We start from the raw sequence: 16,215 nt of genomic DNA, 5'->3' as shown, positions 1-16,215 counted from the left end.
CGGTCCCAGTGCGGTCCCCTCAAACCTTGAAGTAAAACACAAACTACATCCACAGAAAGGAAGGCAGGGCTATCCTGAGAGCTCTGGCGGCTTATCCAAGCACACGTTTTCACTTTCACTTCGAGAAGCGCTCGATCCTCCCTCAGAACGAACCCCAACGCAGAACAGCAGCACGACCTACGAGCTTTATTGCGCAAAACCCCACCTCCCCACAGCGAGCCGCGGGTGCCGGGGCCTGGGCGTCGAGGCCTGGGTGCCCGGGCCCGGCCACCGGGGCCCTTCCTCCGCCCCGCCCCGCGCTCGGAGGCCGGCCCGGCGGCTCTGTCGTCGGCGCTGACGCCTCGCCCCGCCTCGGGGCCGGGTAGCGGCGGCCGAGGGGCGCCGTTAGCTGCCGGGCTCGCCCCGCGGGCGGCCGCCGCCCGCTCCGCAGCGGGCCGCGCCGGGCCCGGAGCTCTCGGCGCTTCCCTCCATGGAGCAGCAGCTCCCGGCCGGCCGGCGGCCCCGGCTGGTGTCCTCGCTGGGGCTGGGGCAGCGCTGCTGCGAGGTCACCTTAGACCAGGAGCGGGGGCTGCTGGCCTGGCGCCACCCGCGGCGGGGCGGAGGTGAGCGGGGAGCGGGGCGGAGCGGGGGCGGCCGGGCCGCGGCGGAGCGGGGCGGGAGGGCCGCGGGGCACCTGCCGGGCTGCGACGAGGGCAGCGAGGGCTGTGCCGAGCCGAGCCGAGCCGAGCCTCTTCCCTTCGTGAAGGATAAAAGCGGCCGGGCAGCGTGGCCCCGCGTCCTCAGAGGCAGTGTCTGGGGGTTAGAGTCCACCCGGGAGCGCTTGGAGAGCCGGCCCCGGGCTGGCGGAGGCACCGCGGGGCTGTGCCGGGCTCTTTGTGCAGCTCACGCCTTCCAAAGCCCGGCTGCAAGCCGAGCCCGGCGCCTTACACGTGGGTGCAGCCGGCTGCCTGCTGCTCGGAGGGGGCAACTGGGCAGCAGAGAACGGGCTTTTGGTAACAAAGGGAGAAAACCCGGCCCTGTGGCTGGGTGAGAAAACCGGCGGCTCGTTCGGTTTAAGCCCGTTGTTCCCTGGTGCCGTGGCAGCACGTAGTCTTCAAATTGTATTTACATCAATCACAGTACAGCATGATACACTTACAGAACTTTAAAAGTGACTTTTTTTCACCTGCATGACTTAGTTACAGCTAAAAAAAACCACTTTCATCCTGAAGCAGTGTTTCAGGTATTTTTTTCTTTTCAAGTTAGTTGTTTTTGAAGCAGTTTGCTTTGTAAAGGGCTTCGTCGAAACTTCCAAAGAAAGTTTAACTTTTGTGAGTTCCTGTTTGGGAAATATCTATTACAGGCTACTAGTTTGTAATGCGGTAACAAAGCTGTTTGTAGTTCCCCGGTTGTGCAGTTTGAATAGTGCTGATTTATAAAACTGCAGCTGCGAGAGATGACTGCCAAAATGCCCGAGAAAATTTCAAGATGACTTCTAAAAATGTCTTTGCATGAAGTAGATCAAGCTTTCTGCTCCTTATTTATTTTATCAGATTCTTTAACCTTGTGGTTTTTATATGCTTATTATTTCCAGTAGTCTTATAGCCCTGCTAGCATGATATGTGAACACGTGAAAATGTTTCATGTCCTTCTCTTCACAGCAGCTGGTATAGAGTGGAAAACCAGAGTCATCGTCATTTTAGAGGTGGAGGAACTGAGACAGAGAGAGAGGAACTAAGTGAATGATAGAAAAGTTAACTAGAAGTTTATCTTAGGTTAAATGTAGATGTCTCCAGTCCCAGGCAAGTTCACAGACTTAGATAGTAAAATAGTTCTTCCCTTCTTAGCATGTGCTTAAATATATATATATATATTTTTTTTTTTATCATAATGTCTTATTGACTTAAGACTTTTTGAAAAAAGATGGGGCAAAGAGGAGGACTCAAAAAGAATTGTATGAATTTGATGTTGCAGTCTACGTGACTGAGAATCAGTCATGTTTTAAATGTATCTCTTATTCGTGATAACATAAAAATGTTTTTTGGTATTGTCCCCTTCCTGTTGGGCGTACACAATTTGACGTATTCTAGCATTTTTTCAGCAGTACTGCTGAAAAAGGTCATTTGAAACTTACTTTAGATGTGCAACTAAATGAACTTAAAACTTTGCAGACAAATTAGTTCTTAATCTGCTGAGTTTAATGGAATAAAATGCCTCTAGAGGAAGGTATCTGGATTTTAAATGTAATATACAACGTTTCAAAGCCTTTTGGGGACAGTTGCTCCCACAAGGTAAAGTAGCCCCTGCTATGGAGAGAATTCTGTTGAATTTTGTAAAACCCTTCTAAAAATCCTTTCCGAAGTTACTGGTTGCCTTACAGGCCTAGAGCAAGCTCAGTGGCAGCTCCATTCCACTGTATGATAACTTCCCTCAGACCATGAATGAATGCCACAAAATCCCACTAGCTCTATTATTAGTCCTCTGAGGTTTACAAGTGCTTATAAACAAGTTCTCTTGATTTATTGCTGGTGGGCCAAACCAAGTATGAGCCTGTCCTGAAGCCAGCTCCAATGTGGATGTCGGAATGCTGGGAGTAGTAGAAGGAGAGTGGGACATAATAATAAACAAGGCTCTTTTTGAGCTGGTTTCTGTAACAGTACTCAGTTGGAGATTCCTTAAGTGGCAAGCCTGGTTACCGAGTGTGGTTGCTGTCCTGTAACACAGCTATTTACAAGATTTTGGAAAATATGATATAGATTGAGAAGAGAAAAGGGAGAGTGGGAGAAGAAATAGAAATGCTTAAGTGTTCTGAAAGCACAGCTATAATTTATGTAGAGAACAATACAATAAATGAAGTATTCTAAAAGTCCTGATTAATTCATGTGTTTCCCGAGCTTGCACTTTAGTACCATCAGTTCTATATTTTTGCTGCCTTCATGTCTTTCAGCTTTTTTAAGACCTGGGATGGCTCACTGTGTTCTCTGCAATTATTTTGGAAACATGAGCAATGTACATGACGGTATATAAATAAGCTTTATAATATGGAAGATGGTTAGTTAGAAGCATATAATTTCAGAGGTGTAGCTTGACCAAGATTGATATCTTTCATGCATTTAGCCTTTGACTACGTGACTGCTTTACAGTATGCCTAAATATAGACTTAATTATGCAGTATAGGCATTCTGTATTTTTTTCTTCTTGTTGAATAGGTAGTTATTGCAGTGAAACAGTCTTTAAACAGAACAACTTAGAGCTGCTTATATTCTGAGTATTTATTGCTCACTTGCATTTAACTGCTTGAGTTAAAATGATTCAGTATATATTTTGTCAAGGTTTTCAGACTTTCACAGATAAGGAACTAGAACTGTAGTTAGATGTACTGTAGAAGTACTGAAGTATCTACCTCTTTGATATTGCATCCAAACTCAGGAACAGATGAGAAACAATAGAGCCTTTGTTCTGTTGTCTAGGAAAATGTGGTTTTGTAGAAGATGGGGAGATCGTGTGGTTTTTCATCTTTGCACAACAATATAATTTTTTTGTTTTTTTTTGAGAAAAACATTGTCAAGATGTCTTCTGTGAAGAAATAAGTATTGATTCAGCAGAATTATTTTTAATGCTGTCATTGAGAAGATACTAACAATAACAAAAACATAGCATGCTTGTTCAAGCCATGGTATGTTTTTAAAACTTTAACTCCTAAGTAATGTTTATTTTCCTTCCTTCTGTTAGGCCTTGTTTAACAGCATCATATTTTCAAGTGCAGAGGTTCCCGTTTCCTGTTCTTTGGTTAGACTCATTTGAACTTAGAATGAAAAGGTTTATCTGAATTTCTTCATGTGTTTCTCAGTTACTTCTAGCTATACACCTTTTCCTCCTAGACATGTCTTCATCTTCAAGCTTGCTGAAGAACGTTCTTTTTCAACTTTGGAACACTAGTACATACGATGTAGTTGTAAATCATAAGTAGCTTATGCAAAGCTGTGGTGATTAATTATCTTGTTTTATTATTTCCTCATGTTGATGCCCCAATCTGTGGGGTGTTGATTATTTTTTTCAAGTAATACAGTTAAAAAGTGGTGTACTAAATTTTGTAGTTTATGTATTGTACATATATACTTAAACGATTTAAGTCTTGGCTAGTTCTAAGGTAGCGTAAACACAGAATAAGATTCTTTAGTCATTTTTCTATTTTTTTATTTGTGAAGTACAGGAAGGAAAGGGATGACCAAAGTAGGCACCTGGACTGTGTACCTTCCCTTTCTGTGTGCTCTTAACCTTTCTATTTTTTTCCTTCAGAATTCTCCCTTGACCCATTTTTTTCAGCATTTTTCCCAAAAGAACCCCTCGAGGAAGCCTCAGTACTAGTGTTGACAAGACTGATGCCATTCTGATGATGTGGATTCTAGAGAATGCTCAGTTTGATAAAACACAGTACAGAAACAACAGAGGTGGGATTACTTGGAAACTAGGTCTGTCCAGCACCTGTAGTGTGTTGATACATCCTTAGTCAAAGTCACCTTTCCTGAGTTGTTCCCAGCTGGCAGCGGGCATGTAAGGAAATCTGAACCATGTTTTTTTTCTTGGCAGTTTCACTGACTATATTGAGTTGGTAGGATGTGGGGAATAACAGCCCTGACAGTCATTGTTTCTAACAGCGGAACATACTATTCAAGTGCAGATGCACACTTCATTAACCAGTATGTTTTTCTGCATATATCTCTTTGAGTTTTGTGGTGTTTTGTTTTTTTTTCTTCTCATTGTTTTGGTTTGATTCTTTTTCTTTTTTCCCTTTTTTTCTTTAAGGTGACGACATACATCTTGTTAAGTAACTTCTTGTTTTTAGCATTGAAATATGCATAGTTGATCAATTAGATTTAATTTGGAAATTTAAAAAAACAGGAAAATGTTCTACAGTCAATACATGAAGGGAATTAGCAATTGTGTGTCCAATTACATTAGGAACTTATTCATTGTCTATTGGTTTATGAAGTATATGAGGATTTATTTTAAATTGGCTTTCTATTTTTAAATATATTCATATATGTATGTATATATATACACACATGCACATACATGACTGTATTTTGTGAGATCGTGGCCTTCAGCTTTTTCAGTGACTTTTCCAGTTTTGAATTAAATCACTTAGTCACAACTCCTTTTTTTTTTCCTCATCTTTTTTTTTTTTAAGGATGTGAATTCTATGTAATTATGCTCTGCATCCCTATGCAGCGTCTTCACGTAGTCTGATCTTTATTTGACACAACTTTTTCTAGTGTATGATCAATATAATGCAATGTACCTTCTGATGGAAAACTTTCTTGTTTTCTTGTTTCTAGGTGAAAGGAAAGCTTAAGCTTAGGATAAGATAACTTACTATTCATGCTGTCTTTCCGTAACAGTAAATAACATTAAATTAGTCTTCAAAGTGACTGAAAAAGTACTCTTTAGTCATTAATATTTTTAAGTTAAAATAGTAGGCTTATTATTAAATTAATTCTGAATGCCAGTGTACTCATGGGGCTGAGCTGACTACTTAAGAATAAACTAAATATTATAATCGCAGACATTTGGTGGGTATTTTTTTTGCACGCTGAAACACTAAACTAACATGTTTTAGAGAGAATTTGACCTGTAGAATACGTGGTTGGCTGTAGTAAATGAATAAATCTTGACTTGGGTTCTGAACGAGTTTGCTTGTAAACTCAGGAAGCGTTCTGTGGGAGTTACAGACAGAGATGACGCACTAAAAACCCATTCTAACAGACGAAAACACACTTTACAACTTTCAGTTCCTATTTTCACAAAGCAAACCTAGTCAGTGTGTTTACCTTACAGTTTTTTTCCCTCACTTGTTTAACGTGGGGAGAAGTAGTATGCATCTAACACAGTATTTTGCTGATTTGTCAGTTTGCACTTCAAGAGAAGATTCTGTTAAGACTGTACGAGCACTGAGCACGGAGCAATGAGTGGCACAGCCAGTGTGGTGGGAAGATTGTTGTCTGTCTGTTGTAGTCTGTTTGGCCAACAGGGCCAGACGTACCTAGGGGTGCATCAGGCCCAGCACCGCCAGCTGGGCGAGGGAAGGGATTGTCCTGCTCTGTGCTGTGCGGCCTCATCTCGAGTACCATGTGTGGTTTTGGGTGCCACAATATAAGAAGGACATAAAACTACTAGAGAGTGTCCAGAGGAGGGCTATGAAAATGGTGAAGGGCCTAGAGGGCAAGAATGTGTGGAGCAGCAGAGGTCCCTTGGTTTGTTCAGCCCAGAGCAGAGCAGGCTGAGGGGAGGCCTCATGGCGCCCTGCAGCTCCCTCACGAGGGGAGCGGAGGGGCAGGCGCTGAGCTCTGCTCTCTGGGGACAGCGACAGGACCCGAGGGAACGGCATGGAGCTGGGACAGGGGAGGGTCAGGCTGGGGGTTAGGGAAAGGTTCTGCACCCAGAGGGTGGTCGGGCACTGGGACAGGCTCCTCAGGGCAGCGGTCATGGCACCAAGCCTAACAGAGTCAGGACACTTTTGGGCAATGCTCTCAGACACATGGTCTGATTTTGGGGTGGTCTTGTGTGGAGCCAGGAGTTGGACTTTATGATCATTGTGGATCCCTACTAAGTCAGGATATTCTGTGATTCTATGATTCCTCTCTACTTGGCATTGATGAGGCTGCGACTGGAGTACCGTGTTGACTTCTAGGTCCCCTTGTACAACAGAGACATGGACATGCTGGAAAAAGTTTAATGGAGGGCTTCCAAAAATGATGAAGGAATTAGAGAATAGTCTTCTAGTGGTGCCCAGTACCAGGGCAAGTGGCAGTGGTCACAACCTGGAACACAGGAGGTGCTGCCTGAACACCAGGAGCACTTCTGTGCTGGGTGTTTGACTGAGCTCTGGCACAGGCTGCCCAGAGAGGCTGTGGGATCTCCTCCTTGGAGATCTTCAGAAGCCGCCTGGACGTGGGTCTGGGCAACGTGGTCTGTGTGACCCCGCTGAAGCAGGGGGTTGGACCAAATGACCTCCAGAGGTCTCTCCTAACCATAACCATTCTGTGATTCGGGCTGATAGGAATTCTTGAGCTCTGTTCAAACATAAATGCCATTGCATTCAAGCCTTGTTTTCTTAAGCTGTAGGGAATGTTCTGAATAACACGTTAATATTTGAGAGAGCTTTGTATCTTTTTGGCAATTACTGTATTAGGGAGTGTATGTTTTTGACTACTTAAAATTGGTGAATTCTGTCAGGGCAGTGGAGCTGCTTGGTGTTCGCACAGTGTCAGATAGTACTGAGGGGCATCGTTGGCATAGCTGGCATTCATAGAAGAGAAATTTCTCAAAGACTTTCTCCAAACACAAAGATTTACAGAGGAAAGGTGAGATCATGGTGTGTGTTTGTTTGTTTTTGCCATTCTTTTGTTCAGGACCCTGTTTTTTAGCAGTATGTAACTCTTGTGGCGTAAGATTAAAAAAGGCACGTATTTAACTAGAATGTTTATTGTTTGCGTTTTTTGACGTATCTGTGAAGAGATTTGCTAGAAAAGCAAGACTTCCACAATGTGATTCTCAGGTGGAGAACACATCTAAAGAACTAAGAGGGCTTAGTAAGACTGGTTTCAAGGTCCGGGGTTGTTAATATACGTTATGCAGTATGTACTAAAATACATGCTCCAAAGAAATGCTTTCAGTAATACTGGTTTAGAAGTGTTTTTTTAAAGTTTGCTATTTGTACAGTTGGAAAGCTTTTTTTTCCTTTTCTTTTCATTCTTTTTTTAAATACAGAAAATGCTTAATAAAACAATGACTTCTGTTCCTGTTCTAGCATACATACTAAGTATCCAGCACATAAAACTATTTCTCAGAACATTCATTACAGTATTGTCATTTAAATTTTGATCTAAATGTTGTCAGTTCTGTAGCATATCTGTGAGCAACATCAAAATGAGTTACTGAAGTGCAGCCTTTATAAATGTAATGAGCTTTCTTTCATATTCCGCCATATGGATAGGTGGCATAGCTGATAGAAAAATAAGAACTAAAAGCAGATCTAGAAAAAGAAAGGTTAAAGCACCTGCTCCCTTTTCTTAGTTTAGTGTTCCTTCTAGTCTATGTTGTTACTTGGATAAATGTTAAGTGGATAATCATATCGAGATTCCTAAAAACAAGCAGATTTTTGCTCTGAATGTCAGAAAGTCCAATTAATTGTTAATATCCAATATTAATTACTTGATGTAGTCCTACATATGTATGTGTGTGATATCTACATATATGTTGAATATTTTTAGTGAGTTTGTCTTTGCTCTTATATCTTTATAGAGATTCTATGATTGTTGCATTTCCCTGTTATGCTTTAAATACGATAAATGCAGTCATTATAAGCTGCAATTTCTTTTGTAAGTAGTGAAAAGTATTTGAATACAGCCAGGTTCCTGAAGGAAGGTACTCATAAAATAGTTCACAGTAAAGTTGGAGACTACTAAGCATGTCTTTGGACTCAATCTTAAAATCTCTGTGAGAATACAAACCCTAAAGGAATATACATTGAGTTAAATACTAAAACACCTGTAAGGAAAAAAAGCCTTGCCCGTATAATCCTGAGCTCTCAGCAGAATGTGACAACACACAACAACTGAGAAGAGCTGTTGACAAATAGGACAGAGGAAAAAAAAATAGTAGCAAATTAATTGTTGTCAGCACGGTGAAGAGCTCATGAAAAGTTTGACTTCTTTTACATTCCTTACTACCACCACACTACTTGTGCAAAGTAGCAAGAAAGTTGAAATACAGGGTAGAAACCAGTAACAACAACAAAAAACAGTAACAAAAGTATTAGTGTTTGTTTTTTGTCTAATATCTCTTTATATCTGTCTACATATGGAAGAGAAAGTATATTATAACAATCTCTTCTATAGTAAAAAGTATAATAATACATAGTTATATAGTTATATGTATGTATGTGTTTGTGCACCACTTGCTTGTGCATAAATACACGGTGTGCTCTTTCAGTTCCTCTTAATTTTTTTTTTTTTGAGATAAGGTAAAAGTAGAGAAATTTTGAAATTGGTAATGAAAATGAGACAAAATTCTCAGTTTGACGGGAGTCAGGAAGACTGAGAATGTGTTGAGGGACAATGAGAGAAAAAAAATGCGGGTAGAAGAAATTCTTTCATAATGTGAAAACAAGAGGCCTTTAATTCTGAAAAACATTACTTTTTTTGGAAGGGAACTAGATTTAACAGTACGTAAACATAACATCTAGAATTTGCTTCTTAGGAGGTCTTGAAGTTTGAAAGCCTGGTGGGATTTAAAGACTTAAGAATTCTTATGAATGCCCTTCTTTCATAAGACAGCTACTTACTTGAAAATAACAAATAGCCTTTGTAGTTTCTCTTTTGCTTTATTTAGTTGCATGTTCTTTGAAATAGCTTGTGCTATTCACTCAAATGTCTGGATTAGGGGTCACTGAAGGGGCAATTTCCTTCCTCTGAAAGCAATATTACTGGATTTTCGCTTCATGCAAAAACGTTTTTATACTCAGAACATCTAGCTTTCTCAGAAATCGTAGACACTTTAAACATTAATTGAGGTAGTTCATAGGTGGTTATTGATGATGTGCTTTGAGTAAATGAGAGAGGAAGTTGGAAATGTTCAGCAAATTTCTAGTTATGCTCTTGATTGTGCTTAATAAGCAGCTACTCTAATTGTACATCTACATCGTATGTAAAAATAAACATTCAGGTGCTGTTTTAAGATGTCAATGTGTAAGGTCTTGTGTTCACACAGAAAACTATTTTGTACCAACCTCTGAGATCATTGCTGTAGAAGAAACTGAACTGAACAAGAAACAGCATAACACTGGCAAATGGCAAAAATTGGCAAAGCCACATGCTTTCACAGGTAAGGCAGATACAGTCTCAGGATGCATGTGTTAATTACCTTGTTGGAGATATTTTAGGGCAGATTGAAAAGTAATCTTCAGAATGAATAATATTTTTAACAGAAATGATGTGTATAAAAAATCTTCCAGTATACATTTAAAGGTCTTTAGTTTGAGAACTTGAACCCTTCATTTAAGAACACATGGTTTGTCTGGTTATATAATGAAGTGCTAGCTCATGTCTTACATCTCTGCTGCTAAGTGGATCTGCAGTAGGACACTTGCTTTATACTACTTGATTAGACAATCAGAAGAAAGGCTGGAAAAATGAGACCAAATGTTTGTTTTTGATTTGTGTTTGTTTTTGTGTTTTTTTTTCTTAATTATTCCTAACCGTCAGAATGTGTGCACGTAAATGTTCTTTGTGTTATTGACTGCATTCATAAGACAAAGTGCCAAAAAAACGTTCTGATTGTTTTGGGGAAACAGTAGTAAATTCTGTGCTGCAAAGCTGGGGAAAATGCAATTGCTCCCATTCAAAGGAGTATATTGTAGAGTACTTCCCTCACATTCAGTCCTTCAGTAGTAATGATTGATGATACTGTAGATGGAAAAGTAAGAGTGTTCTGATCTCACCAACCTAGTTCTTGATGTGCAAGAAGATTTAATCGTTTTTTTCCTCAAATTTTAGCTTTATGAAATGAAAGTCTCCCTGTTCTGTTGATTAGATGGGAGCTACTATGACGGCTTGCCTTATCATCTTAAGCTTACGGCCTTTTATATCACGTAGACATTGCAGATTTCAATATGGCTAAAAATATCTGTACAAGCTCAGAACTTTTGTATGTTTATAATCAATTTATGGAGAACGGATTGCACTGGGTTTAAAAAGTGTTTATGTTTGAGTATCTGATATAAGGTAAGGACATAGAGCATGTTTTCACTTAATTTTTTTGTTTCTACTGTTGATGCTCTGAATCCTTTCATTAGCGGGGGTTAGCACTTCTTTAAAAAGTCATATATTTGAGAGATCTATTTGAAATGCATGTCATTTCACCAAACAGTCTCATTGTGCCTCTTCTTTTTTATTATTTTTTAATTTTTATTTTTTAATAGTGTATTACGTGAAAAAAGCCCGAAATCACCGCTGGTGGTGCAGAGATGTGACGTTTTGGTGCGTTGATGAGAACTTGTGTAACCAGTGGACGCAGGCACTGAAAGAATTACTTGAAATGCAGAGTAAGTTCGACAAAGTACTAACATTTGCAACATCATTTTACAGGCATGTACGTCAGTCAAGATTATTTTGAGATTTTTGATATCTTTTTTAAACTCTTAAGGCTCGCTTAAGGTGAGGCAGGTGGGGAATCTTCTTGTCACTACTTTGCATCTTGCTGTACTTACATCTGTAAGCTGTACTGAGTGAGTGTTTCATCAGTCAGGACTATAGGTGTCTTATACCTTTTTTGTTAATTATTTTTGCAAAATAAGGACATAGTGGGAGCTTCGCAGCAGCTTTAAAAGATCCTAGCTTTGGAGAATGTAAAGTGTAGATGTAGGCTCAGAAATCTGAGATATTTTCAAGATCCAAGGACAAGGGTTGTAGTAATTATTGGACTTGTGGGTGGCTTTTTGTGCTTATGTGTCACATATCCACTCTTAGTAACAATGTACCTTATCTAGGTCAGAGTTCCAGGCAATAATTTCTGGAACTCTTGGGCATCTACTTTTTGGAAGGCTAAGAGTAGTTTTGCAGGAGTCATTCCTGACAGAGACAACTTGATAGATGTCAGGGAGCAGCAGGAGCAGGACGACTCCGTGGCAGAAGGCAAGTCAAGGGTGACAACAGCACAGGCAGTGCCCTCACTGGCCAGGGTACGGTCCCACTGTTTCTGAGCAGGACGGGGATAGCAGCAGGTTCCATTTACAGCCCAGACATGACAAAGAAATCAAGTCCATCCAGAGCAGCAGGAGGTGGGGCTGGAGGCAGGACTGGGGACAAGCTACTTACAACGTAGAGCTGACCTCCGTCTGATAGAGAGAGACAAATGGGGAAGGGCCTGGAGACAGTTACACCTACAGCATGACTCAGGCAAGGCCTAAAAATACCTAAAAATAGATACTTAACAAAAAACGTTCTTTTGAACAGGCATTGGAAGTGTGCATCTCACCATTTTTTTCTTTTGTATGTGTTACACCTGAGGTATGTCTTCCAATAAAATCTTTTAAGAAATGGGTTTTGTGCACCTGTTCACTGCATCCATGAGACATGTGGCCTGGTCAGACATCTCTGAGTACAAACGTTCATTCAGTTGGTAACAAACAGTTTCAAAAAAGGTAGCAGGTTCTCAGAGAGGATGGTGCTTTGGTGTGTGGTAGCTTTAAACCATTCAAAAAGTCTAGCTTGGGTGGATTTATTATGTGTGTTGATCTAATAATTCTGTTTATTCTTTTAAAATAACAATTTAGAATGTCGTATGAGAAGGTACAAATGTTATAACAGATGTGTGTTCTATTAAAAAAAAAAAGTGTCTCTTGGTGTAGCAAGCATTACCATTTCAGGTATCTATTGGTACAGAGATATAATAATTGTTTTCATCGCCACCGCCAATGTAAACCCATAGCAATTTGAACAAACTTGAAATAGTAATCTCAAAGGTCCTTTCTGAGGAGAAGGGCTTACATATGTAGGGCAAACTTCTGCTGTTGCAGCATGTAGTTTTGTGAAATATCCTCATTGCTTCTTTATAGCACAAAGGAAATTCGCTTTAAATATGCTACCAAAGCAGCAACACTGTTTACATAAATTAATGGAAAAGTATTTGGATGTATGTCTCATGTGGAAGTTCCTTTCCTCCTGCTGCGCTTGGATTTTTTGTCCTGCATGCCTGTGCTACTAACACCATGTGAGAATAATATGCGTGAGACTAGCCACATGGAGCCAGACAAAAGGTCTGTATTGGCAAATACTTCATAAGAGCATACAGAGCAGAGTGAATCCTACGTTCTCTGGCACAGTAGCCTTAGCTTCCAGAAATGTCTTATAGCCTCTGGCTCAGGTAGTTTGTATACACTCAGAATGATTTTTCTCCCATTAGTTTTCTACTGTGCATGCATGCATTTAATTCTTTGTAACTGATACAACTTGTGAAACTACAACATGAGGCAGAAATCCAGATCCCAGTTACGTATTATTTGCTTATTCTTTAAATTTTCTACCTAGTCATACCATTTGATGCGTTGCGGTTCTGCTGGTATGAAGAAAAAAAAAAAGTAATCAACATTGCTGATCCTGAATTTCACCTGCTGTCACGTTACCCATTCAGTCAATTTTGTCAGTATACTCGGTATGATACACAAGGTAGAAGAAGCAGGTTATGTTCACTTTAGCGTTTTCTGATTTGTTTTTGCATAGCTTGTTGAATTTTTTTTTGAGTTAAAAAAAAAAATCTTATTTTTTACCTTACTGCAGAGTGTAGACCAAAGCAGTTGCTTGTGTATATTAATCCATATGGAGGAAAACGACAAGGGAAGAGGATTTATGAACAGAAGGTTGCTCCACTCTTCAGTCTGGCTTCTATCTCCACTGATGTTGTTAGTGAGTAATGAATATTTCAATATCTTAATAAGCTACTCAGAAATGTCTTAAAGAGTTGGTATGGTGTTTAAGTTCCTTCTGTTATTTTACCTTTTCTTACTAAGTGAATGAAGCTAAGCAGTACAGAGGGAACGTTTTCTAGTTAAAGTGTAAATACCCAGATAAATCATGACCTTATGTCCATTTTCTGCTTACTAGGTACAAACTTAAAATAATTTGTAAGTTTGGGTAGTTCTGAGATATTTGATCTCTTCATCTGTAATAAACACTGTTTTTTCCTCTCTCTTTCAGTTTTACAGTTTAAAAACAATTGTTCACTTGAAAAATGTTTCGCTAAAAATTGTGCTATATATAGCCATGTGTATATATATATATATAAAAATATATATATCTCATAGTGCTTGTCTCTTTCAATTCTTTCCTTGGCATAAAATCATTTGAAGCACTTTTTATGGGCAAGCTGTTCTTGTGGGCATACTGACAATAGAATCATGGTTATTAATAAATTAATAACAGTTTTAACAGTCATATCTTTTTATAACAGTATTTTTATAACAGTAATTTTTATGTGCTCATTTCTTCATAGTAACTGAACATGCTAACCATGCTAAGGACAACTTATTTGAAGTTAATATTAACAAATACGATGGGTAAGTAACTTCATTTGCTCCTTTTTTTCCCCCTCACTGATCTATTCTGTATTCTGTCTCTTGTTGTCTCTAACTTAAAATAGTAGAGTTCATTGATGATATGTTTATTGCAACAGTTGGAAGATGCGGGACATGTTCCTTTCTGTATGAGGTTATTCACGTTTAGGAGTATCAAAGGAAAACTGAACCATTTCAGTAGATCTGTTCAATATGTAATATATTCATGTGTAATATAATGATATTTGCATGAGATTGGTGTGCAGAAGATCGATGTAAGATTACTTTTGCTGATCCAGAAGCTGAGTATTCTGTGATAGCCTGAGAAATACCCTGCAGAGTTTTGTAGTAGGTGATCTTGACACTTACATGAGTCCAAAAAACTGTATTAGTGTAAAATCATGCATTATTTAGAAATGTTTAATAAAGTTCCTTTCACCAAGTGGAAATAGCTGCTATGTCATTTGGCTTTACTTTTTTCACCAGTTTTGTTCTGTTTGTGAAATTACTGGTTTAAAAGAAGACTTAGCTGAATAATAAAATTGCATTCCCTCATTAAGTCAATTGTAGAAGCGGAGTATTTTTAATGAATAAACTAATCATTTCAGTTCTGTTTCATGACATGAAATGAGCCATATGATTGTAAAATTGAAAACGTATGCAGAACCTATGCAGATAAACTCTCATAACTACAGTATTTTAAAATTATATCTGACTATGGTTGTAGAGAGGTACTTTTAAGTAGGCAGGTACTTTTAAGTTCATAAACTGAAAAAAACAAAACAAAACAACAACCAACACTTAGATTTACAAGAGTACTCCGAAAATGTACTTGCATGGTATAAATCAAGTGAAGGCATGATGTTGACAAATTGTAATTGTAAGAAACTACATTCACAGATTGAGTTCCTAGAGCTGCTTTAAAATAAGTTGACTTTATGTAAACCGTTTTGACAATATTGGCATTTTCCTTGGTTTTGCAGATATGCAAGGAAAATAACCTAGAAAAAAGCTATTTAAGATTTTTCTCCATTTCATCTGACTTAAGTCATTTGAAGTATATAATACTGAGGATTGGTGGCATCTCAATACAGAGTGGGAAAGAGAATCAAGCAAGCCAATGTTTAGAATTGGCTATTGTATGAGATGGTGCCCAAAGTGGTAACCAATCATTCTGTCCTGAAGGGTTTGTCAAGGACTATCAAAACAGGCTACTCTTGTGTGAGATTCAAGAAGGTGTAGCTGAACTTGTTAGTGTGGATGGGAGGATTCCATTTCTACTGTAATATAATGTTTTAGCCTTCACCTATATAGACTTAGTCTAGTAAAGTATTGAGAAGTGAAACTTCTACAACTTAAAACTTCTAACGCTTTATATTGATGCAGATTGTATGTATTATTGTAAGCTGTGCATATGTGTATTCTCATTAAGGCCACTTACCGTTTCATCACAAAAATAAAAGTAAGTATTTTTCAGGAGGTTCAGATAAACAGTTTAAAAAGTTTTCAAAATAAATAGTTAAACAGAAGTTGGGACTTTTGGGGAAAGGAGGAAGACTACTTAGGAAATGTTGCAACATCAAAGTGGGAAGACAAGCAGAGAATCCTTGCCTTTCTAAAAACAAACAAAAATGTATAGCTTAAAACCAAAACCACATGCAACAAAACAGCCTACTTAATCTCACCGTGCAGTATGTATATAAGTAACTGCAGAAGTTGGATGTTCTAGGAAGCTTAGGAATAATAGGAACAACTTGAAGCTTAACGGTGACTTCAAGATAGCATGGTGAGTTGTTCAGCTCTAAAGAGAGGTGATTCTACCATCTGGGGATATATGCCAGAATTAAAAGGAGGAGATGAGCCTTCCCATCCCCAAAGATGTCTTTTAAAACATGATGGAATCCCCTCCTAGCAACTTGCTTTTACACCAAATGGCAGTGACCAATTGTAGTGGTACCCAAAACATTTTTGACAGATTGAAACAATCTCTAGTGTAGATGTACTTACTCATTTTAAAGGTGCTCTAAATCGCTCTTTGGTAGTTCCAGCTTAAATCTTGTTTTGGTGGGGGTTGTTTTTGGTTTCCTTACCATGACTGAGAAAAAGAGTTGGCCAGAGAAGTGCAT

The 16,215-nt window shown here is 39.1% G+C and overlaps 1 protein-coding gene across 2 annotated transcripts in view; it reads left to right on the top strand.

Annotated features, from left to right (window-relative positions):
* Positions 1-228: 228 nt before the first annotated feature.
* The window catches only part of CERK (ceramide kinase), a 44,797-nt gene continuing 28,810 nt past the window's right edge, over positions 229-16,215 (top strand). For both annotated transcript variants that reach the window (XM_083827493.1, XM_083827492.1), the window contains exons 1-5: positions 229-602; positions 9,751-9,864; positions 10,961-11,083; positions 13,317-13,442; positions 14,029-14,092. In XM_083827493.1, the coding sequence (XP_083683619.1) occupies positions 470-602; positions 9,751-9,864; positions 10,961-11,083; positions 13,317-13,442; positions 14,029-14,092 (560 nt within the window). In that variant the 5' untranslated portion in view covers positions 229-469. The remainder of the gene's footprint in view (positions 603-9,750; positions 9,865-10,960; positions 11,084-13,316; positions 13,443-14,028; positions 14,093-16,215) is intronic.

The sequence above is a fragment of the Anser anser genome (assembly GCF_964211835.1).
Source record: "Anser anser genome assembly, chromosome: 1".
Classification (NCBI taxonomy): Eukaryota; Metazoa; Chordata; class Aves; order Anseriformes; family Anatidae; genus Anser; species Anser anser.
Note: the sequence above shows the minus strand (reverse complement) of the source record. Positions and strands in the feature narration are given on the sequence as shown.